General features: G+C 52.6%; 1 protein-coding gene across 1 annotated transcript in view; it reads left to right on the forward strand.

Annotated features, from left to right (window-relative positions):
• The first annotated feature begins 237 nt into the window (after nt 1–237).
• Nucleotides 238–24,960, forward strand: part of plxnd1 (plexin D1) — a 47,904-nt gene continuing 23,181 nt past the window's right edge. The window contains exons 1-13 of the mRNA XM_078082887.1: nt 238–1,754; nt 3,220–3,396; nt 6,302–6,433; nt 6,529–6,629; nt 10,454–10,583; nt 12,676–12,853; nt 12,944–13,052; nt 16,166–16,265; nt 17,524–17,622; nt 19,073–19,165; nt 19,361–19,469; nt 20,496–20,653; nt 23,612–23,751. Of these exons, the coding sequence (XP_077939013.1) occupies nt 543–1,754; nt 3,220–3,396; nt 6,302–6,433; nt 6,529–6,629; nt 10,454–10,583; nt 12,676–12,853; nt 12,944–13,052; nt 16,166–16,265; nt 17,524–17,622; nt 19,073–19,165; nt 19,361–19,469; nt 20,496–20,653; nt 23,612–23,751 (2,738 nt within the window). The 5' untranslated portion in view covers nt 238–542. The remainder of the gene's footprint in view (nt 1,755–3,219; nt 3,397–6,301; nt 6,434–6,528; nt 6,630–10,453; nt 10,584–12,675; nt 12,854–12,943; nt 13,053–16,165; nt 16,266–17,523; nt 17,623–19,072; nt 19,166–19,360; nt 19,470–20,495; nt 20,654–23,611; nt 23,752–24,960) is intronic.

Consider the following 24,960-nt stretch of genomic DNA (forward strand, 5'->3'; position numbering starts at 1 on the left):
ATATAAGTAAACATCAGACTCTAATATTTGATAGTTGGATCAGGGTGAAAAATGGCACATCGGGTCAAATGAGCTCTAATAAGTGGGATCCCATTCTAAATAGTGTGTTACTATACTGGGAACAGTGGGAAGAAGTCGCTCCAAATGTCACTCAAATGTGTACTTTATTAATTTGTTTAACAAATCAAGAACATCACTCCAACTTTGACGACCTCTGCAGGCACCGCAACATCCAGCATTTACGCATCGACGAATACGACAAAACCCGTCTCTGTAGATGATCTAAATCAAAACAAGAGGCGCTCCTCGCGCTGAGGCTCGTGCGCGCCTCTGGAGAGACGCTGCTGAGCTGCACAGTGGAGGGGGGAGGCAGCCCGAGAAAGGAAGCACGACTCGCTTATCGCGTCATTCTGGGGTCGAGGCGTTGAGCAGGAAACAGCCTTTTCCTCTCGGATTGTCGCAGTGGGAACGAACGCGCGATTTTTGTCATTGCTCAATGCACCCCTCGGCACAGAACACGCGGAAGCCGGTCAGGAGGAAAAATGCCTCCTTCGATAGCGATCGCTGCCCTGCTGCTCGGCGCCCTGGCTTTGGAGACGCGCCGGAGCGCCAGCGCGCTGCGCGTCCAACAGGCGTTCGCGTCTCCAAATCGGACCAATAACTTCGCGGTGGACCCCGTGTCGCGCACGGTCTACCTGGCCGCCGTCAACGCCGTCTACCAGCTGAACGGCACCCTGGCCGTGGAGGCGGAGGAGAGGACCGGCCCGGTGGAGGACAACCTGTTGTGCCACGCGCCCCAGCTGCCCCAGGCGCCGTGCGAGCACCCCAAGTCCCTCACCGACAACCACAACAAGCTGCTGAAGCTGGACCGGGAGCAGGGGGTGGTGCTGGTCTGCGGCTCCGTGTACCAGGGCTTCTGCGAGCTCCGGAAGATGGGGAACATTTCGGAGATAGCGGTGGAGTTCCCGCACCAGGGCGAGAAGACGGTTTTCCCCAGCATGCTCAACGTCGCCGCCAACCACCCCAACGCGTCCACGGTGGGGCTCATCTTCAAGAGCCACGGGGGGAGCACGCGGCTCCTCGTCGGGGCCACTTACACGGGGGCCGGCACCCAGTTTTTCCCCAAGAACCACAGCAAGGAGGACCTGCGCTTCGAAAACACCCCAGAGATCGCCATCCGCTCCCTGAACGTCAAGGACTTGTCCCGGCTGTTCACCTATGACATCAACCCGTCGGAGGACAACGTGTTCAAGATCAAACAGGACGTGAAGACCAAAAACAAGCTCAACTTCGTCCACGCGTTCATGCTGAAGACCTACTCCTACATCGCCTTCAACAACGACGCCAAGATGGGCCACAAGGAGAGCCAGCCCAACAGCGTCCTCGCCCGCATCTGCCTGGACACCGAGAACCCGCGAAAGCCCAGCGGGCCGGAGAGCAGGAAGCTCACGGAGTCCTACATCCAGATGCCGCTGCAGTGCGGATCCAGCGGCAACATTTACAACCGGCTTCTGTCCGTGTACCCGGCGGAGATCCGGGCGGCGGACGGGCGCAGCGCGGAGCCCTACCTGTTCGCGGTGTTCTCCAAGGCGGACAGGAAGTCCGCCCTGTGCGCCTTCAAGTTCGGAGACGTCGACGAGGAGATCCGACAGGGGCGCCGCAGCTGCTCCAACTCGCCCAGCAGCGACGTGCAGGTGCTGGACAGCGTCATCCAGGGCTCCGGGGCCGCCTGCGTGCAGAAGGGGAAACTGGTGGTAAGCGCCCCGGGGGGGACACTTCTTAAGACGCCCAATACATTTGAATTATGGTTTGGTTTCATTTGATGCTAAAAGGCTGTTGGTTGTTGGATGTCTTCTCAATGGACACAGCTCGGCGGTTTAGAGCTTTATTGTAATTATTGTAAATTATTATAAAATATCCTGCTTCTTATTCATAGTGACGTGAACGCGCTTGTGGATCTCGGCTGGTTTCCCTTTATTGTCTCCCTTTGCCCCCCCGAGGCTCCTGCCCTGCAGAGGGGCTTTCTGGCGTGTCACGAGTCGAGGTCACGCTCGAGATGGAGAGATGCTCCCTGATCCCCGCTGGGGGGTTGTGGGAAGGGTGAGACCCTCCCCCCTGACATCCAGCAGCTCCCTGTCTTATCAAATATGAGCAGAGGAGAAGAGTCCAATGGCCTTCTTTGTTTCCCGGCCGCAAACCTCAGACATGTCGTCTTGTTTTTACAGAGCGCGGTTACTATAAACGGGCCACAATTTTAGGCCGATATCAGCGAATCAAAGGGCGGCCTTGTTGCAGAACACGTGGCCGACTCTTCATGCCCTCCACTTGCATGAAACAGAATATTTGTCCCGGAGGGAACTTTGCTCTTCTCGTGTCGGAGTGTCATCGGAATGCTGTGAAATCCAAACTTCTACGTGGAGGTTGTTCTGCCAGACGGAGCTGAGGTCAAAGGAGGCCGCGGCCGCCGTCTCGTTTCCCCAGGGGGGCCACTTCTCTTCGTTACCAGTGCCATCTCAATAGACAACGGCTCAGATCAAAGTGGTTGGCGGGGAGATTTCCTTCTTCTCTTGCTGTAACGTTTGTCAGTCTGCGTTTTTTTTTTTTTTTTTAGAAGCTGCGTGAAATTATATTCGGCCTCAACCAAAATCGGAAAGAAATACAAATGAGATTAGAAAGAGTTGCGGATAAATACCGCGAGAGCTTTGTAGTAACACAACCTCAAATAATGTCTTCTTTCAGTTACACATTTATGTTGCTGAGATCTTTTTTCTGTTAGTCGACAGTCTGAAGGCCAGCAGAGAGGGAAAGCCAGACAAAATGCACGATAAGAGACACAAGGCCGCGAGCAGAGGGGCCCCGTGGGAAACGACTGCAAATACCCACTCGGCTCAATTCTCTTCTTTTCTCCCTTTTTTTTTTTTTTTTTTTGGGCCTTTGCACGCTCTGAAATATTCCCGAGAATTCCCAACAGATCCCGATGCCCATCGAAGCGTGGCACTAATGTCTTATCACTGCCTGCTGAGGATTTGACAAAAGCAGCGTCTGATGAGTGTTGAGGACCCTCGTAAGCCCCTTTCAAGTGTGAGATGTCTAAAAAGTGATTCGGAAGGCGAGAGCGGGGCGCCGCTGTGATGGCTGCTATCGGGCCCCTTGTTCTCAGCCCCCTCAGCGCTTTCATCGTGCGCCGCTAACTCAAATGTGTGTGTGTGTGTGTTGCAGTTGCAGCCCGACCAGCTGGACTGCGGCGCGGCCCACCTGCAGCACCCGCTGGCCCTGCGGCGGCCCCTGAGGGCCGTCCCGCTGGTGGAATACACGGGTCTCAGTTCGGTGGCCGTGGACAACGTGCACAACCACACCGTGGTCTTTCTGGGAACCAGCAGCGGACGACTTCGCAAGGTGGGACACGCGCGGACACTCGTGCACAGACAATAACTTACTAACTCGGGTGGGGCCAAATCATTGTTTTGCAAGTTTTAAATCAAGTCTCGAGGTAAGACGGGCAGGAGAAAGACGAGTCCCGCGTCCTGAACTTTGGAGTCTTCTAAAAACTCTCACCACACGTTGGTGTTGCCTTCGCTCGGTAATGTCACACTTCCAAACACGTCTTTGAATGAACGGCCTTTACGTTAGCGAAGTGTGAAATGTGTTTAGTCAGGAGGCTCCAGGTTGAGTCACACGCGTCGTCGTGCTGAACCCCGACTCATCGTCTTCATCTGGTTAAGTCGAGTCAAAAGTCACCACATTTTTGTGACCGGACTCGAATCCACAACTGCTGAACCTTTTCCCCGAAACCAACAGCACCTCAGGTCTGATAGTCACCGCTTCCATAAATCCATGTTCGCTTAAAGAGGAAAAAGCCCTTAAGCTTGTATCTGTCGCTCCGCTCCGATGTGGCTGCTGAGTCTTTCAATAAACCAGACGGTGTGAGATGAAGCAGTCGGAGGAATGTCTGCTTTCATCTCGTATGTTCTCAGGCCCCCCCGTTCATCCATGACCCATCACGGCCCATTAAGTAGTCCTAATCATGTGCTCTAATGGTCCTCAGACCTGCTCATTGTCTGAGAGACCGTTTGACGAGAGCGCTGGACGAAGTGTGACTCAGCGCGCCGGTCTGCTTCCTCCGCGTCTGCAGGGCGACCGGCCGCCCGCTTTACATCCGAGGGGAATTCCTTAATTCTGTATCAGCGACATTCCTGGTCCGGGTTCCTCAGCTGTGTGGAGAGAAAACGCCATAAACCGCACCGGGCCTGCTAGTGTGCGTGTGTGTGTGTGTGTGTGTGTGTGTGTGTGTGTGTGTGTGTGTGTGCGCGCTTGATTGCAGGCTTCACTGTGTTTAGAGGTGTTTGACTTTGTCTGTGGGCCAGTGTGAGTGGTTTAGTGATTTTGTGTGTTTACTCAGAGATGAACAGACCCTGTGATTATGGGTGTGTGTGTGTGTGTGTGTGTGTGTCAGCCTTGTTATATGGGACGCACAATGTTTTTGTGACCTTGGGTAACAACATACTGCTTATTTAGCTTTATGTCTGTGTGTGTGTGTGTGAGCCCTGAGGATAGAGCTGTTTCAGAGGTTAATGGTGCTGTTAGTGTGCGTAATGTGATTCTGACTGTGAGTTGGGCTCAGACTAAACGCTGGGGAACAGTGGTGGGGATTAAGTTAGGCCTCCTCTCCGGTCTTTGAAGGGGCCCTCCCTCAGTGAAGTAATTTGTAATTACATGCATTTCTTAATGAAGTCTCTCCCTCCCCCATTACAGCTGACTACCATCGTCCCGCCCCTCGCAGTGACCGCCTGTTGTCCCCCCCCCCTCCCGTCACCCCCCCACTGCTCACTTCTGTTCGTTATCTCCTCTTGGGCTCCTTCTCAAATATGAAAGGACTCTTTGATTCGTTTTTTTGCAAACAAACAGACTTCATCTCTTTCTCCCGTCTGTCCTCACGTCCCTTTATTCTTCCTCCTATACACCCAGACACACACGCACAGCCAGACGCACACACGCACACGCACACACACACACGCGCACGCATGCTGAAAGCGAGTGCACAGCAGCTGAGCACTGCTTGAATGCGGCCTTTCATCTGCAGGCGGACAGACAGAGAATGGAGTCAGAGCGACCTGCCAGTACAGCAGGTGTTTTGTTGGTTGACCTGGTGGGGCACTGGGCCAGAGCTCTCCACCCTCCTCCTCCTCCTCCTCTTCCTCCTCCTCCTCCTCCCCCCCGCCGCCATGCTGCTCGCTGTCCAGGTGTGCGCGCTGCTGTTTACCAGCTCCTCACCGCGTCACTCAGCGTATGTGTCGGCGGTCTCTCGGGGCTTTGGGTGAGGACGTGGCACAGCTGCTTGCTCTCTCGCCACAGCGGTTGTGCGCGTGCGTGTCTTTGTGTATTTAGATGTGTGGGTGGCGTTTGCGGTGGAGATAAGGCCTCTCGTCGCAGGTTAAGCCAATGGTTTACCAGCTTCTGTCTGCTCTGGTTGAACAGTAACCAGCAACGTCTCGGCGGGTGGCGATAGTTTTGTGTGTGCGTGCGCTTGTGCGTCTTGTGTGGGGGTTTTGTGCGCTCAGCGGATGGAGAAGTGACGGAGCCCGGCTCTCGTGACCAGATGCCGGTTCCTCAGGATGTCTCCACTGAAGGGAGCTTTCGCTTGTCTGCGCGACAGGAAGTTTCAATCGGCAAAGTTTGTTTTTGCTACGCAGCTCGGTGTGTGTGTGTGTGTGTGTGTGTGTGTGTGTGGTTTCATTATCTAGACCTGCAGGAAGGCCAGCGCTCAGACGAATGACTGCTCAGCAAAACCAGATTAGGCACACAGCTTGAACAAAAGCACCTTCTGAAATAAATTCAGGGTTGAGAATATTTTGAAACGGAACAAGCACAATTAACAGAGTGCGGCCACTAATACACGCCTCACACGTTGGTCTGTGTGTGCTGACTCGTGTTCCCCCCCACAAAAAGAACGCGTTTATCTCCCCGCACCACCTTCGTGGTGGCGAGCGGCGGACTGGTCGCGATGGGGATTTCTGGCACGAATCTGCTGCCAAAAGCAGGTGGAGGAAGGGAATAATAAATAAAAAAATCAATAAAAAAAACTGCTTCTCCCGAGAAAAGGAACACCTGTCCCCGAATTTGAACCGAGCTGCTCGATCAACAGAAAAAAACTGCTGCGCTTTTATCCAGCGATTCTCAAAGTATTTGAGGAGTTCTCTCTCGAGTTGCACCGTTAACATTTTCCGGCTGAATTAAAAAAAATAAAAAAAAATAAACGCCTGCAACGTTCTGCGCCCGTTCCAACCTGCCGTCTCCTCCACAGCTCACCCTCCGGCCGGACATGACCGTGGCCCACCAGTGGACGCTGAAGCTGCCCGCCGGCGAGGCCGTCCACCACATCATGACCTTCGACCCCAACGACAGCAACTTCCTCTACGTCATGACTTCTCACCACGTGAGAAAGCCCCTGGTTGCTTTGTCCGAGGCCTGCGGGAGGAATCCGCGGCGTGTTCATGAACGTTGTTGTTTGTTGTTGTTGTTGTTGTGTAGATGCTGAGGGTGAGGGTGGCGGACTGCGACCAGTGGCGGAGCTGCGGCGACTGTCTGGGAGCCGGCGACGCCCACTGCGGCTGGTGCACGCTGGAGAACCGGTGAGCGAGCGCTCGTTTTCTCCTCCGTTTGTTCCCCATCCGTCCGGTTAGTTGGATGCTCTCGGCCTCCCTCCTCCTCCTCCTCCTCTTCCTCCTCCTCCTCCACCGCCGCCGCAACGTATAATCATCCCGAATCACCGCGCGCTCCGGTGACACGCTCTTTTAAAGAAGAAACATGTTTAGAAACGTCTCCACCGTCAGCAGTAATCACACGTGCTCGTTTTCCAGCAGATTGACGGCACAATAAAACCGTTTTTTTACACCTTTATCTTCTAAATCGATGCGGTTGCAAATCCGCCCTCGTCCTCGGATTTTGAAAATGTCGCCCGGCTGGACGCGGCCTGTTTCTGGGGCTGCTGCTGTTGTTTTGGATCAAGCAGAATTGATTTGCTGTTCATTAGGCCTCAGTCTGGGGGAGTCACATCTTTGTCCCCCCCCCAAGCGCCGGGAGGGACTTTGGCTCGAGTGTGAGTGTGAGTGTGTTTGTGTTTGTGTGTGTGTGTGTGTGTGTGTGTGTGTGTGTGTGTGTGTGTGTGCGTGCGTGCGTGCAAAGCGGTGGGCTGCTCGGCGATTAAAGCGCATCGGACGCGATAGTGGACTTTGTGAGGAGTTGTGCTGCAGCTCTGGAGGCTCCGGCATCGCCAGCTGGAAGAGTGGAATGGATGAGTTGGAGTTGTGCGTCTCTCTGTGTGTGTGTGTGTGTGTGTGTGTGTGTGTGTGGTCAGACTGTCTCCCTGTCATCTCCTTGTCTCCTCTCCTCATCTAACTATGTGTCGTCTCTTTATCCGAGTTCTTTTGTCGCTTCGCTGCATTTTTTTTCTTTTCGTTTCACCCTCGTGATTTTCTCTCTCTGCCCTCAACTTCCTTCTTGCCCCCCCTCCCTCCCTCCCTCCCTCCCTCCCCCTCATTCCCTCCCCCTTCCTTTCTTGCCTTTTGTATTTTCCAGTAGCTCAGAGTGTTTAGTTATCCCGCTCTCAACCTCCCTCTCTGTCTCCCTGGCCCTCGTCCTCCTCGTCCTCCCCCCCCGGGGCCCTCGTCCTCCTCTGTGTCGCTCTACAAAGGAGCGTTGATTGTGATGATGGTGGTGGGTGGGATGAACGCACACTGGCTCTTTTGACGGGGAAATGTCAACGTGTGCGTGCGCCCGCGCGTAAGTGTGCGTCGCCAATCCGGCCTCTCGGAGGCCAGCGAGCTGATGTCATGCGTGCGCGTGCGTGCGCGTTTGTGTTTTTTGTGGGTCTTTGATGCAGTTTGGCCCGTCACGCCGGCCGCGGAGCCGAGGCACCGTGGGTGGATGTGTGTGACGGGGGACTGTCGTCCGATACAACTGGGGTAAAGCAGAGGGGGTCGAGGGGGGTCGAGGGGGGTCGGAGGACGTCCCTCGTTGGAGAGAGTCGCTGTGAAACGCCGCAAATCTGCCACATGTCACAAGAAAGCACTTAAATATCTTTATTTGAATCAAATGATGTGTCACGTGCCGTCTTTGGGACTCACAAATGATCACGCTTATCTCACAGTGGGTCTGTGTGAGGCTGTGTGTGTGTGTGTGTGTGTGTGAAGCGTGTTCTCCGGCTGTTTAGCGGTCTCGCTGGTTTCCCACCTTCTCCGTGGAACAGACACTCAGAAGGTGGTGAGTTTTCTCGGGTCAGATTCGAGCTGCATATGTTGACTCTGTTTATTTTAAGGCGCTGTTTGAAAAGTCAGCACGCCGTTGTGAAGCGGTTGAGTGGTGTGTGTTTGTGTGTGTGTGTGTGTGTGCGCGCGTGTAAAGTTGTCGTTTTTCAGAGGAGTGCCTCGAATGTATTTCTATACACGGCTGCACTCGATCAAAGAGCTCTGTGAATAAGCGGGCATGTCGTGAATGCATTTAAGGAAAACAGATACAATAGACAAAGACGAAGACTTCATGACGTGATTTTTCCAGCCGGGCGTTTCAATCACGCGGCTTTGGTTGATCTGCTCATCTGAGACCGCGTGTCTTCTTCTCCCCCGAGATCAGAAGATGACGTCTCCTGGACGCCTGCTTCCGTTTATGTCAAGTGGCATCTATGATGTACTTACGACTTAAAGATCCAATCTGGCGTTCACTTGATAATCTAAATATACTCTTGCAGATGGAGAACAAGCAGGGCACTTTGGCCTCGCTGCAGCCTCGAGAGGAGGCCGTGCTTCGCGCGCTGATTTCAAAATGAAATGCAAATAAAACTCAGAACAAGCGACATAATTCACTAATGCTTGTGATCTTAAAGATGTGGCTGGGATGTCGGAGCTTAATCCATTTAAGTGCTGCTAAGTGTGTGTGTGTGTGCCAAAAAGTACCGAAAGTTAGCATCAAATGCCTCTTTCACACGTCCCCGTTGGACCCACGGCTAATGTTGTAGCATTCTATGCGGGCAGACATCTCCAAGATTCCACATGTTTGATGGTGAAGGACGTGAAGATGTGGAATAATGTCGTTTGTGTGTAAGCTGAGCTTCTGAGCGCTTTCGGTGTCTCTGCAGCTTCGTCCTCAGGAGGAGTGGGACATCGCGGGACAACACCAAAGTGTCCCACGGTGGTGTTGAGCTATCGGAGCAAAGATGTCACGTTTTTTTTGTTTTTGCCGTTAGCACCGTTAGCTGTTAGCCACCACCTCTGAGCCGCGCGGGGAGGCCACAGACGTGCTCTAAACTCCACGTCGGGGGCCTCGGAATGGACAAGAAGACCAAACCGTCTACACGCTAGATGCTAACAGCGGTCGTGGCGCGCTAGCAGTGTATTAGTGTGCCGGGGAGCTTTGTGTGGCGGCTCGCGGAGGCTTTATTTTTAGCTGGTCAGCGGACCTCGTGGCTCCCCTCAGTCCCTCATGGGACGGAGAATCTGGACACTCGCTCTCCGGATGTAGATACTCACCCTTGGGTGGGGGGCGGCGGCGCAGCGGGACACACAGACGCACGCTTTATTTTAAAACAACTGCAGGCGCTCGAGGGGGAAGTGGGGCGTGCCGAACTCATTATGTGGCTTGTTAGGACGCCGCTAAATGGGGCCCGTTTGATTTGTCCCAACTGTGAGGTCACTTTGTCCTTCCAGCCCGCTCAGCGGATGAACCGCGCTCCGTGCCAGCGGCCGGCGGGCTTCATTAGTGAGGCAGAGGGCGCGACGCCACCTTGCTTGTCGAAGGCACTCTCGCCATCCTTCTGTCCTCTGCATTCATTCCACTCACACTGAACCCTCTGTGAATTCACGGAGAAGCGCCGCGTTCGCTTGCTTGTTTTATTTTATTCAACTTTTGGTTGACCGGCCGCCCCGATGCTGCAGGACGTGTTGCCATAGCGACGAGCGTGACCTGGAGTCAAGCAGTCTCTGGTGAGTCGAACGAGCTGACAGCCGGAGGTCTGAATGTGACATTACGAGAGACCGGATCGCCTGGTGAATCCGCGGGAAGCGGACCGTGAGGACCCCCCCCCCCCCCCCCCCGCGGCGAGACTCCGTCGGGTCCGGGGATGAAATGGAAACACCAAAGTGTCGTCCTCTCCTCTCGGAGGACAGAACGTTGACCCCCTAAAGCTCCGCCTGCTCGTCCAGTGATTGATTACCAGCTGAGGCATTGACAAACAATTTCACTTTAGGGCTGTCAACATAATCGCGTTAATCTATGCGATTAATGTGGCCGAGATTAATGCGACCTCAGCTCAGTTCTCTGTCCAGACCAGCGAGGAAAATCGCGTTTCTGGTCTTCAGTTTCCCGCGACGTATTCAAAAGCAAACCCCCAGATATCCCGCCGCCCCCACGAGCTGTAATCCGACCTGACGTGACGAATGTGATTGTCTGTCACCTTGTCCAGATGCACCATCCAGAAGGAGTGCGCTCAGGGCCTGCAGGCCCGCTCCTGGGTCGGCATGGGGGAAGGCCTGAAGCAGTGTCTCACCATGACCCTGACGCCCCCGGAGATCAGCATCACCGCAGACATCAAGGTGAGACGTTATCGGGGCCCATCACACCCCTTTCCCCCCGTTGTTCCCTGGCAAGGAACGTTTGTAATGGGGGCAACGTATTTATAGCTGACACCCCCCCACCTACTATTAATATATACACTTTTATTATGACTCAGCTGATAAAGGGCTGATGTATTTGTGTAGGCAAAGTGATGACTTTATGCTATTATTAAACCAACAGCTGCACTCTCGGGTAGCAGACCGGACTATGACTTTTCTGACTTATCTGAAAATATAATATTAAATAGATGATTTCTATCACACATTAATATTGACTCATGAGATACCTGCACCCTTTATGTATTTCAGCAATGTAATTAGTTTGTGGCATTTAGGAATCTCAGCCTCATAGAGGTCACAATATCATGTGATTATATTATCCGATTATATCCATTATTATGATTTCGGAGTTGCCCGTCTCCATTTCTCTCAGTCGGCTTCAGTGGCAGTTGTAACAAATTGTTAATGTCACTCTCTTCTGCTACTGTGGCTCACCTGTGATTACGCATATAACAGATGTGTAATTAAAAAAATCGGAAGATTAATTAATGATAACGTGACCTGTTGCGGGCAGTTAAATTATACAGGGCCGTATTGTGTCACCGCTGTTATGTTTGCCATAGATGTTCAGCCGTATGGATATTTTATGGGGAGGATATAAAAATTTTTGTATCCAATGTCAATCTCAGGAATTAAGAACAAACGGAAAGTCTCGCTTTTTAAAATAAAATACAAAATAAGATTCCACCTGAAACTGTCCCCAAGTCAACAGCAACAGAAACAAAAATCCCTGCAACACCTGAATAAACCATCACTTTGCTTTAGTTTAGCGTTAGCATTAGCAGACCGGATTAGCGCTTAGCGAGTGATGTTGTCGTCCTGTTTTCAGCCAAACCAGACAGACACAGACTTTATATTTGTATGTTATCTGACTAATAACATAAATACTGTGGAACGTGAAGCGGCCACGATGGGCTGCGCTGTTTACATCTGCGGAAGCTCCGTTCTATTCCAAGCGTGTGGGGGGGGAAAAGTGACGACGGGCGTGTGCAAAAAGTCACACGGCATGCTAGATTAGATCCATCTTTGAGGAGTCTGTTGATGGAGCCACTCGCACCTAGAAAAAAAATTACTGCACATCTCTGACAGTAGCAAGACAGACGCCGCGAGCGCCTGAAATAAACCGCTGCAGTTAAAACTCTCAGAAAAACAGATGAAACAAAAGGCCGTGAGCTTCGTCGCCGACTTCTTGACGAACATCCTCGAAAATCTGTCCTCCTCAACTCTTCCCCCCCGTGTCTCGCTCAGAATGTTTGATTCATTCCGTCCCCGCATTACACTTTCATGACATGCAAACTCCTCATACAGGCACCACAACGCAACGATAATGAGCTCACCGATTTTTGACACCCCCGAATGTATTTGACCTTTAATTACCGCTCGTGATTAGACGAGACTGAGAGACGACAGGTCATTAATTGCTGCGTTAATTGAGGGTGTTTGCTTGTTATGTAGGTCAGTTCGCCTTTCGGGCTGTAATGGAGCCAGCCGCCGCCCGGCACACGGGCTTCCTTCACAGCCGCAGGAAGCGGCGACTCAAGGTTGTCTCCTCAAACAGGAAGCAGCAGGCAGGAAGTCGGGGCCCTTCGGCAGGAAACGGCCGCTTCCGCCGAAAACAATAGGGATGTTTCAGACGCGCTTAGCGCTTGTCGCCGGGCCGCTTCAGCCGGTATCTCCTGAGCCTCACTCCTTCCCTCCCGCCCCCCGTTTTCCTCTCATCGGAATAATTTAGCCGAAAATTCAGGAATGTCAGTGAGGTGTTATCTTTCTCATTACACGTCTGTCATACTTCATCACATGGCTACATTTAGCTGTGAAAGCAGCGCGGCTCCATCTGTTTCTTCTCCGTCTCTCTGTGAAGCCGGCGTCCTCCACCTGAAGACTAACTGTACAAACCCTGCATGTCAATATATATATGTAATATATATATATATATATGTATGTAATATATATATAGTAATTCATTCCCTAAGATGCGCTGTAATTCACATTCATGCTCATCTGTCTGCAGAATGTCGGCATCCTGATAAACGGCAGCGTTGCCGATCTGGTCGGCTCCCGGGTGGAGTGCGAATACGGCCCCGGTGTTTCCACGGCTGTCACGGTGCACCTGGGCTACGGCCCCGCTCAGATCCAGACCTGCCCCCTGCTCCCGCGAGAAGACTACCGGCCGATCCCGCCCGGCACAGGTGAGGCCGCAGGGTCAAACTTTCCTCCTCCTCCTCCTCCTCGGCGAGGCGCGACGGTGACCCCGAGCGCACCTTTTTGTCTCTCTGCAGATCATCTGTCCGTCTCCGTGGCGATAAAAGTGAACGGCACGTCCGTGGTGTCCGGGAGCTTCGTCATCTACGACTGCGAGAGGACCGGAGCCATTCACCCCAAAACGCCGTGAGTCGCACGTCCATCGCCACATTCGTTTCGCCACGTTCAGAGCGCGTGAGGATTTTAACTGCAGCTCCCCCAAACGGCCACTAGAGGCGCCCCCGAGAGGTCCGTCCCCCGCCCCCCCCCCGACCCCTCGTGTGAAAAAGGCCCAACTTCACAGCCGAGATGAACAGAACCGAACGCCGTCAGACCCGTGATCACACGCGCGGCCTCGGATGTCAGCTCGGGTCTCGGCATTCCTTGGGCCGCTTTTCCTCGACCCTCGGCCCCTCGTGTGTGCCCCCCCCCCCCCCCCCCCGTGTGCCCCGGCGTGTAAATATATGCCGCCGCGTCCTCCCGCCGCGCCCTGTTTGGTTTGCTCAAGGTTCCTCGGTGCGGGATCAAATGTGGGATTAATACGCTGTAAACGTTAAGCCAGAGGAAATTGGATGTGTGCGTCTGGCTGGTGTTTGTGTTTGTTTTTGTGAAGGACTGTGACTCGTGCGGCCCGACCACAAAAGAGGGGCTTTTTTTTTCTTTCCTCTCTCTCATATCTCCAGGCAATCCAGCTGGCTTCCTCTTGCATGTTGGCCCATGTCAGAGGATCCACTTTATCTGATGGGCCGATCTGAGGCTCAGTGGGGCATTAGCCTGCGTGTGTGCGTCTGTGTGTGTGTGTGTGTGTTTTGATTGGATTTTATTTGGGTGTGTCGCCATTGTTCACTTTGTGAGCACAGCCAGGAGGCGTGAACACGGCAGTCGAAAAGGTGCGCGCGCGTGCACGGGCCGCGCCCGATGTGTTCGCGTGGCCTCGGCGAGGCTCAGGAGTGTGAAATTAGACGGCGGTTTGTCGGAGGTGATAATGAGCAGCGCGGCGGCGTCGCGGGACGAGCGTCGGGCTGCTGTACTCTGATTTTGATCACTGCGAGCTGTTTTCTTTCTTTTTTTTTTTTACTAATCCCTCGAGATTGATATGAGCCACTTCGCAGCAATTAAACTACAATGTGGAGTCTTTTCGTTTTACTTACAAAAAAAAAACAGAGAGGACGCAGGCGGCTTTGGGTCCATTTAGTAAAGAAAGCGGAGATCGTCTCGAATGACAACAACACTCTAAAAGGCTGCTATGAAGCCTTTTCCGAGTGCACTCGGCCTGCCGACACACACGCGTTAGAAAGGACTGAACAAAATCATGTCCATATATTATATCCATATATTCGTATGACACTTTTTCATGAAACAAAGATTGTTCTGAAATCTGTTTTTGTGTTGTTTTGTGCGCGCGTGAAGTGGTCACCGGTTGCTAACAACAAACAGACGACAGCATTCCTGTCTCACCAGACACACCGGCTAACGTGTCCTCTCGCTTTGTTTACGTCTCTCACACACACACACACACACACACACACACAGTTTTATTTGCTTTCTACGTCTCAGGTTTTTGGGCCTCTGTCCTCTTTCTCCCCCCGTCCGTCTCCGTTCGTCTCCGTCCGTCTCCGTCCGTCCGCTCTGCGTCTCGCTCTGAGAACTGCTCTTTTCTTCTGGACCCTTCTCGTCTTTGACAGAGACGTGATTGAGGATGTGTGTTTAACCGCAGAGTCCACTGAGAGGCCCTGAGAGTGTCAGCGCGGCTGTGTGTTTAGTGCGTCTGTGTGTGTGTGTGTGTGTGTGTGTGTGTGTGTGTGTGTGCATTATGTGTCGGGGTGGGCAGCGTTACTGGGTATTTACTGTCAGTGTCGGGTCAAGCAGAGAGAGAGGGAGAGTGAACAATGTGTGTGAAGGTGTGTGTGTGTGTGTGTGTGTGTGTGTGTGTGTGTGTGTGTGTGTGTGTGTGCGGTAGTGTGTTTTAATGGGACAGAAAGGGAGTCAGGGAAAACAGAAAAGCCGTAGCCGATAAGCGCCCGAAGGGGGCCGTCTGCTTCTAATCAGAACACACACATGTTTCGATTACGTCTCCACATCCCTTTACACCTATCCCAGAGCGCCCCCCCCCCCCCCACCGGCCCCCCCGCCACGCCACCTCCCCGGTCCAGAGACCTCCTCTGAGTGCTGCTATCACTGGAGGCGCTATCATTCCTAGTGTGGGACATCTGTCTCCTCCCGGAGGCAATGCAGTAACACACACACACACACGCTACGCTGTAGTTTCGGTAGTTTATCGCTTAGAAAACAAAAAACTAGTCCAATCCAGATCCCCAAACTCTAACTTGAACTCGTGACCTTTCTTTAGCTTAGTTTGAACTCGCGGGCCCATAAGACGGCGTAATGTGGCGAGCGCTCGCAGCCGCTGGGTTTGTGCGTTGTGCAGTTTTTGTACGTTGGTTCGCTTGTGGGAGCGCTGTGCGGTTTAATGAAGCCAACCGTTGTTCCTTTTACGAGCATTTGAAACTTGAGTTCTGTCTTTAGGGCTCGTGTTAAAGTGCTAAAGTATTCCGTGCTAATTACACGAGTAGAGGAGGTGGTTTTTATGGCGTTTCACTAGTTAGACTCGAGTCTCCGCAGTTCATTTGGTTTGGACGCCAACTGCCGCTTCGGAGATCGGTGGTGCGAACGCCAAGGCGTCCTCGCTAACGAAGCTTTTAGAGGCTGGTTAAGCCAGATAACAACAGGACGCTCCGTTATTTGCGTATGTCAGCGCGATAAACTCCACAAACCGTGGGCAGCAGGGTGAGATTTGGTGTATCGAGGTATTTTTTTTATCGTTGGACTGATGAACATTGAACGGAGTCTCGACCTACTTACCGAGTCCTCACTCAGTCTGTTAATGGTCCTGTAATGGTCCCCGCATTGATAGAATGACGGGAGGCCACCCACACACACACACCCACACACACACACACACACACGCACAGTCACACAGTGTGAGTGTTTACGGCGGGTTTTTTTCTCCTTCCCCGGCCCGGTCCGACCTCCTGACTCGCTGTGTCGCAACTGTGGAATGAACGTCTGCGGCGGCGGCGACTAATCCTCGCTTCCTTTTATTCGCACTAAACTTTGATGTCTCAATCAGTTCAGCTGCGCCGAATGAGCCACATGCCGGACCTGCGTTTACCCTGCAAACAGATCAGACTGAGATTGTGGGCGGTTTGACCTTGTTTATCGACGGCGGATTCCGTGTCTGTGTTGTCCATCGGTGGCAGATGTGTGAGCTGCCTGAGCACCAAGTGGAAGTGCTACTGGGACCCCGACAACCACCTCTGCGTCTCCAGCAAGAACGAGTCAAACACCAACCTGCTCGAGGTGAGCGCTCCTCCTTTTTAAAATTTTTTTTAATCTTCTAAATATTCCGCGAGCCCAACAGACGCCTGCAGGGGTGTCGTGATGTTAATACCCCACTGCAGGCCCCGGCCATCCAGTGTGCTGCAATCATCTGGGCCCAGACGGGTTGGGCAAGAGCGACCATGTGGTGATTCAGTTGGAGGTTACGAGTGCCTCACCCGCAGTATTTAGAGATGTCGAAACCCTCTATAAAATCTCAGGAGGTTTTGTTTAGCAGACTCCTCACAGGGAGGAAGAACCATTTTAAAGCTCCTCTAGTTTCTCTTTTTTTTTTGGCAGCTTGGTTTGATGTCTCAGCACGTGGAAAACTACATTTATTGTGTTTCTATTTTTACAGGGGAGTTATTTCAAAATGTCTCGTGCTGGTTTCCAGGGAAAAGATAAATTTACCTTTTTCAGCTCTGGTTTCACGCGTTGTGTTCCCTCGTTTTAGGTAACTGTACAAATGGGTTATGTAGATGTATGTTTCGGGGATGCGAAGCCCCACGAGGGTGTAAACTACTCTGAAATGCAAATGTTTGGCACGAGTGCAGGAAAAAAAAAAAAAAAAAGGCTTTGAAACTGGGGGAAATGGTCCCACAACTACAGTAGCCTCATTGAAACCAATTAAAGCTTCCCAGCGTGTCCCCTGCGACGCTGGGAGTAAATCATCCGTCACATTATTCCCCTCTCGGGCCCCGTCGGACCCCCCCAGGGGCCTCCTCCCGGCAGAAGTCCCCCCTACCGGTCCCAGTTAGGAGACGTGACTCCCGGTCCTCTGGTCAGCTGCTGCTCAAGCGGTCGCCGTTAAACGTTCCACTTTGACCCACGAGACCTTCCGACAAAGAGAAAGAGCTGCTATTGTCAAACCGACGAGGCGATAAAATCCACAAAAACCTACAAGAGGCCTCCGGGATTCCATGTTAAGAAACTTGGATGAGGTCTTTGTGGTGTGAGTCATGGAGAGATGGCGGGGGGCCGGGGGGGGGTGTTCCTGTTCTGCTGAGTCCATCACACAGTGTCCGGTGGGTCTGTTTTTCTAATCCCTCATCGTCTCTATTTGAAGCTCTTGTTGTTTCCCTCGGAGCGAGACTTCACCCTCTCATTTCCGCCTCCTCCCGGATAAACAGGACAGGTATTTTGGGTGGGCGGATGTGTGCGGTGGGGGGAGCCATTGTTTTCTTTAACTCCTACATGTCACTTCCTGCCCCCCCCCTCCCGACATCTCATCCCTCCACAGAATGCCGTTTCCTGTCCCAGCCTGGTGGCCTCGGAGGTTCCTCCGTCTCCGTCCCAAATGGCCCAGGACTTCACCTTGTCCCTCCGCAACGTCCAGGAGGTACGCCAGGCGCCCTGCAGCCACGCGGCAGCACTTGGACTCTGTCCCGCGCGCCTGTTGTGAAAACGATTGGAATGAGACCGGAGCATATGGCGCGTTCGCCCCTCAAGCCGAGTTAAACGCGGGCAGATGTCCGCGGGCTTTCGATTTGGGTCAATGGATGAGAGGGAAAGAAGGCGGGGGCGACGTCCACGTTGTGCGGCGTGAGCGAGCGTCTCCGCGCCCATTTTAACACCCATTCTTTCCTAATCCGTGCCGAGCGGGTCGAGTCGAGCGCTGATCCTGCATCACTGGCGAGGACACAACTGGGATATTCCTAAAAAAAAAAAAAAAAAACTCGTTGCCAGGCGTGGTCAGTCAGGCGCCTAACCCCGGCTGGCCTTTCCGAGGTCCTCTCCCGGTGTGTTGCCATGGCGACAGACACTGAGTCACATAAAGATACACACATGAATACACACACGCGCTCCCTAAGGGCGGCCTGCATGTGACTGGATAGTGATATAACTGATGTTTTATTAGCACAGTGTATACAAATGCATGTGTGGAACAATCTCCTCCACGGCAGGAAATGAGGCCTCGTCGGCGGCGGCGGCGGCGGCTCAGACCCCTCAGGAATTAGGGGAGAAGTTTGGTTTGGCTCCCACACTTTTTTGGGGATAAACATGAAAGACATTGTTTAGACTTGACCGTGATAAACACGCTTGAGACACGTAGGGCCAAAATGTTCTATCACGATATGAGTTGTTTCGTGTCTGAAATATTCATATTCACGCGACAATGAATAAATAGGCTGCGTTAAAAAAAAAAAAAGGCGTGATGACGCTTACCTTTGCTGTTGGAATCAAATAACCAACAAATTATGACTCTTTTCTCATTTGATTGATAACTTTGGTGCAGAATGAACTCAAACTACTTTATTGACTTGATCAACGTGCAGTATTCAGATTAACAAATACTAATCTGAATTCAGAGAAGATTGTGCTTGATATGATTAATTAAGACAGTATCCTGATATATGTGTTTAGCATAATATGAACTATAAATGCTCGTATTAAATTAGAGCTCAGTCTTTCCTCCGTGTCTAGTAAACGCGCAGAGAAAGATAAAGTCCTGCAGAGATAAGACGAGAACATTTAAACAGATAAACGATATCAGCTGATGTCTCAGCTCGGACAAACTCATTCAACTCGTGTTTTTATCAAGAGCATATTCATATTCCTCACTCTGGCTCCCAGATGACTCGCAGAGATGCCGGAGTCCAGATGTTTATGAATATGAATTTTGAATGGATTGCATCTTTCCCTGGCCGGGACAATCATTTCGGGGTCATTTCAGTTCCCCCCCGATCGTTACCGGGACGCGTTTCAAGAGACAACGTCCTCCCGTTTGCACGTGCCGGCTGTTGCCGCAATGCTGCACGTTGTTTTCAAGTCGTGCTCTTGTGCGGCAGGGGGAGGAGCTGCAGTGTGACTTTGGCACGACGGAGCAGCGCTACGAGGCCACGTGGCTGACCGCCTCCACCGTCAAGTGCAGCGGAGTAACGGTAAGCGCGGCGAGTCCCAGCGACGACCGGCTAAGCTGCAGCTCGGTTTTAGAGCGGCCGTCGTTGTCGGATTCACTCGCCTGTAACGTGTTTTTACCGCAATTATAATAAACCCTTGTCGTCAAGTGGAATGAGAACCCATTATCGTCCAGAGCCGGTGAAGGCACGTGCCCTTTTCTCTCCCCCCTTTTGCAGCTGTCCACCAATCAGGAGAGCCAGGTCTTCCACCTCAGCCTGAGGAGGGGGGGACACTTCGGTGGGCCGACGCGGGACGTCTTTGTGGACAGCCCCCAGCCCATGAGAGGTGAGACATTGTTCTGTGGAAAAACAACACGCGAGAAGTACGGTTTCCATTAGCCGCGCTTCAGCTCCCCTGCATTTGAGCGTAATTACAAACTGACAAAAACAAGTAAAAAGAATATGACATCGCGCGCTCCCAGAATGCAATTCACCTGTGCACCGGAGCTGTTTTTCTGATGAGGCTGGCGGATTTGATTGGGCCCGGTGGAACCGCTTACGGGGACAAACAGCGTTAAGACGGCCTTTCACTTGCAATAATAATAGTTTATTATTACAACACATAATTTGCCAACTAGTAATTTAGCATACTATCGCATTCCGCTACCATCTAATTACACATAATTATTATAGAACACAGGGAGCCGCAATTTAAGGTGTTGTGAATGCGACGGGCACAAGTGTCCGTACGTGTTGTTGCAAATGCAGTTTGAGCTCCATGACAACAGCGAGATGACGGGAAGTGGCCCTCGCGTTGTTACAACTTGGCACGACGTGTAGTGCGGCAGCTCGGAGCCAATCGCTGGCCTCCCTCCCGGTCCCAGATGTGCGGCGCGCAGTCCAGCATGTGTCTAGCATGCAAACAACAGCCCCCGGGCCGCGGCCAGACACGCTGCCCTGTCCTCAACATGACGGGGAGCTCCGTAACATGCACAATCATCAAATTTTAAAAACACATCCGGGCGCGCGCGCAGACACGCACACTGCAACACAAATGCATGCACAGATGCACATGCAGCGATACAAATGGGATTTCACTCTGGGAGGCACATTGCAACATGAACATAATCGCGTGTTTCTCGCTGGCTTTGTTCTCCTCAACTCCCCCCTTTTTTTTTCCCCTGGTTTATTTTTACAGCCGTGCATATATCATCCTGCAAATGCTTTCCCTTTTCTGTTTATTCAGAAGGAGCAGCCCATATGGGAACCGACAGCTACAAAAAAAAAAAGGAATTCTAGGAGCGCAGTGGAGGCCACAGTTCAACGATTGGTGTATTGGTGTAATAATCCTCCCCCTGTCTCCTCCTTGTAGTGGAGGTGTACAACTGTGCGGTGGGCAGCTCGGACTGCTCCCAGTGCAGGGGCCGCGAGGACAAGGGCCACCTCTGCGGCTGGTGCGAAAACAGCTGCAGGCCGAGGGACGACTGTCAGCCGGCCCCGGATCAGTGCCCGGCCCCCGAGATCCACGAGGTGAGGTCGCGGACGCTCGCGTCGACCCTCCAAACAAGGCCCCGCCTCCTCCAGCTCACTGGGTGATACCACTCGCGGCCCTCGGGGGCGGGGGAGTGCGGCGGAGTCAATCTGCAATCACTCAGCGGGGCATGGGAACACCTTTCTGGGTGTAAACGGGTCATGAGAGCTTTATGTGTAGAGCTCTTTGTGCAGGAAACCACAAACGAAAGCAAACGAGAACCAGGACGGCTTTGGGGATTTGTGAACATAACAAGGGGGGGAAAAAACCACACGCTGACCACAAGGGGTGTTTATCTCTCACACACACACACAATCTGAGCGCAGACCTCGTCCCAACGGGGCGTCCCCCATCGGCGGGCGGGGGGGGGCCGTCCTTAAAGCCGCTCACGGAGCTCATTTGCGTGATGGTATGCGTTTATCTGCCCCCGGCTGTAATGGGATTGCGTCCGGACCCGTCCTTTCCGAAACCCTTCAATGTCGGCACGGCAAACCGCAGGCGGTCACGGGAAGCACGGCTCACATGGTGCTCAGTGGGCTAGAACTTCCTGTAGATAAAAAAAAAAACAAAAAACTGCTGGGCCCGAAGGGAATGAGCAGGCAAAACCAGGCCGGCGGACACACATTCTCCTCCTCACACACACACACAGATATATTACACACACGTATACTGAAGCATTCCCGATTATTCCTCCTTCTTTGTAGCTGTCAGCACAGTGTGACTAACAGGAGAACTCACGTGGACTCCTTACGGGACTGAAGTTGGCCGGGCTGCGATGACGTCTGCGTGGGCAGACCATTGTTGCAACGCTCTCTTTCGCGCACACACACTCACTCACACAATGGCTGTCTCGGGGGGAGAGGATACTGGGGGGGCTGTGGTTCTGTGGGGGGGGGGGTGATGCAACGCTTTGGCAGCCATGTTTTCCCAGACAATCCGCAGGACTTTGAGGCCGAGTGTACTCGAGGCTTCGGGAGGATAAGATCAAACCCTCCCTGAAGCTCCACACGCCCATTCAGCTCTTTGTCACGTAGGCCGCGTGAAATAATGATAATGAAGCATGTTTTCCTCGCTCTCCTTTGTCACCTGCTATTTATACCGCCGGCGCCAAAATATCATTACGGTGGAGGATTTCATTATTCCTTCAATTTTGCTCCATGTCACCTAATTGTGAAAAATGCGCTCCATTCAGCTCAGGCGGCGTAAGACAATGGAGACATTTATCATCCCCGCAGGCCCCTTTATTCTCTTGTTACGAGTGGGCCGGTCCACTTTTAACAACACAAAAAACATTGATTAGAGTTACCAAAACAGGAACCAGCCAACGTTCAGCCACCACAAAGGAAAGACAGGCGGATCTGGGAGAGACATGACCGGGTCGGGGGAGAGGATGGAGTTAGGATGGAGGAGGGCTCAGAGTGGCGCAGAAACCTTTCCTGTTTTTGTCCTCGCGCTCGGGAGTTCATCTGGAAAAGCTCCACAACGCAGACCCGACGCCACGCTTTGAGGGGCGAGGAGCGCCGCATTCCCCGTCGGCCCTCCGGCGCGCTCACACCTCTCTCGGCCTCCCCCGGAGTGGAGACTCGTAAGAGGTGTAAATGAACAGCGTGCCGGCCGATGTGGACGCTCGAGACACATTAGGGCGCCGCAGTGAGTGAGTCGCTGAGGAGCCGCGTTAGTGGTGCGACATCTGCGTGAAGGAATGTGTACACACACACACACACGGGGTGGTGACACGTCCAAAAGCCAAACACAACCACCAAAAAAAAGCATTTGCATGGTTTCCCGTGATGCGAATACTCCAGGTGGTGGCGGGTTGGCCTGTTTTTAATATAAAAACAAATACACTTTCGCCGGGAAACACGAGGTTTATTTATCCGCGCTGTCACTCCGCAGGGCTTCAAATGATCTGTATGCAGCAGGCAGGCCGCGTCCCCCCCCTCACCTAGACCAAACAGAAGTGCTGTTTTCATTCTGAGGCTCGGTTCCCGATAGAGCTAATAACACCGAGGGGGGGGGGGGTCACGCCGACTTCGGCTCAGCCGCAGGGGTCAGTCGCAGAAGCACGCGGGCAGCTGGGCTCGCCGCGGCGGCGGGGAACGGGAGTTGATTGCGTCTGTCCGGGCGTTTCGGAGATGCTATCTGGCGAAGCTGCGTCTCCGTGGTGATTCGAGGGGGGGGGGGGGGGTGACCCCTTCCTGCTTCTTTTTATCTTTCTGTTTTGTTCGAATGGGAAGTTAAAAACACCAAAGGCTCTCTGAACAACGGCAGAAATGGTACCGAGGAATTTGACAGAGCAGACGAAGGGGAAACAGATGAAAGGGAACGGCACTGTGCATTAATTCACCCCCCCCCCCCCTCCCGCCCGACCCCTCCTCCCGGTCGAGGCTTTGCTCTCTCTCTCGCCACCGCCACCGCCATCAGCATTCACTCTCCTCTCGACACTCGGTTTCCTAAATTGCCTCCCCACTCATCCACCTTTCCGCTGTGCTCTCCACCTCGCCTCTGCAGCCCCCTCTCTCTCTCTCTCCCTCCCTCTCTCTCTCCCTCCCTCTCTCTCCCTCTCTCTCTCTCTCTCTCTCTCTCGCTGCGTCTGTCTCTCGTGGGACGTGAAGGGGGCTCTTAGGCTGCTCTTTATTTGCATGTGCTGGAGAGGATTAGCGGCTGAAGAGTCTCAGACAGGCGCAGTTAAGTGTCTTCTTTTTGTGTGTGTGTGCGTCTGTCTGTCTTATCTCCCCGTGTGCCCCCCCCCCCCCCCTCCCCCCGCCCCCCCTACGTCCAAAGCATCTGCATTCTCCTAATTCTCCGTCACGTTCGTTATCAGCCGCCATCAGTGTCACGTTCTCAGGGCGGTAATGCACTTATGAGCTCTAATCTAACAGGGTTTTCACAAGACCCCCCCCCCCCCCCCCAAACCCCCTCTACCTGCCTGTTCATTTTAAGCTCTGTTTTATCAGATCTCCCCCCTGAGCGGTCCGCTGGAAGGAGGAACCCTGCTGACAGTACACGGGAGGAACCTGGGCTGGAGGTCTGAAGTTGTAACGGTCTCCATTGGCGATGTGCCGTGTGACGTGCAGCTCTTCACCGTCTCTGTGGAGTAAGTAATGTTGTGTGTAACGTGCAACGTGTGATGTAATATGTCGCTGTAACAGGATCCACACATACGTACCAGCCGTCCGTTGTTATTTAAGGGTTCGCTCAAGCCCATCGAGGCGAGGGCCCGTTTACCTCCTTCACACTGGTCTCGTGCGGCGCTGAGCGGCGGCTCAGTGGTTAGCACCGTCCCCTCACAGCAAGACGTCTCGAGGGTTGACCCCCTCCCCCCCTCGAACCTTTCCACGTGGGGTTTGCAAACCCTGCTAAACAAAGCAGCTGTGCCGCAATCGGGAAGCGGCGAGATGATAGCTGACGGTGACCCGTTGTCACGGCAACCTGCCATGCTCTCGGGCAGATAAGAGGTCAGGTGGACAGCAGGAATGTGGACAGATTGGTCCCCCCCCCCCCCCCCCCTACCCCCCCGACCTGACGGGACAGTCACAGCTGCCGGACCGTTGGCACCTTCTCTGCAGGGACAAGTGGGAGGAGTTTGGGATCCACTGTAAAATACCTGTTCTACAGCTGTTCTACGTATTTAAAGGGAAACGAGACGCATTTTAAACATCAAAGTCGGTTTACAGGTCTGAGCGAGTGCCACACTTTCTCTTTGATGCTGAAACAATGTATTTCCTCTTGCTCATGTAACGGTTTCAAGGTTGAACACAGATTGGTTTTTTTATTAGGCCGGTTTTAAGTTGAGCAGGAAACTGTGAATCTGATCCGGCAGCGCTGGCTTTCAGAGCATGACACACTCTCGTTCCGTGTCCGTACGACGCCGTAAATCTACAGCCCAACTGTTGAGTTGCATTGTGGGTAATGAATTTACAAGATGAACGGATGGAATGAAAAAAAGTGGACCTTTATTCTCTCAGGCAACCAATAAGTGAGGCAGAACTGTACAGTTTTTGTTATTGTTTGAGTGGTACTCATTCTGTAACCAACCGCTCGATGGAAGTAAAGTAGGATTTTAAAGGAAGCCCATCCAATACCTATTCAATTTATTTAAAGAAATAATAATTATTATAACAATAATTTTTTTAATAATTTTACCTAATATTTTTGGATATTTTTTTGTATTAAATTAAATATAAATATTTTTTCACTTTTCTTTCAAAATATTTTTGGACCTAATATATTTGCCCAAACATTTTTCAACATTGTTTGACTTATTTTCACTCTACCACTCTATTTTTCAACCTAATATATTTTT

The sequence above is a fragment of the Gasterosteus aculeatus genome, chromosome 2 (assembly GCF_964276395.1).
Source record: "Gasterosteus aculeatus chromosome 2, fGasAcu3.hap1.1, whole genome shotgun sequence".
Taxonomy (NCBI): Eukaryota; Metazoa; Chordata; class Actinopteri; order Perciformes; family Gasterosteidae; genus Gasterosteus; species Gasterosteus aculeatus.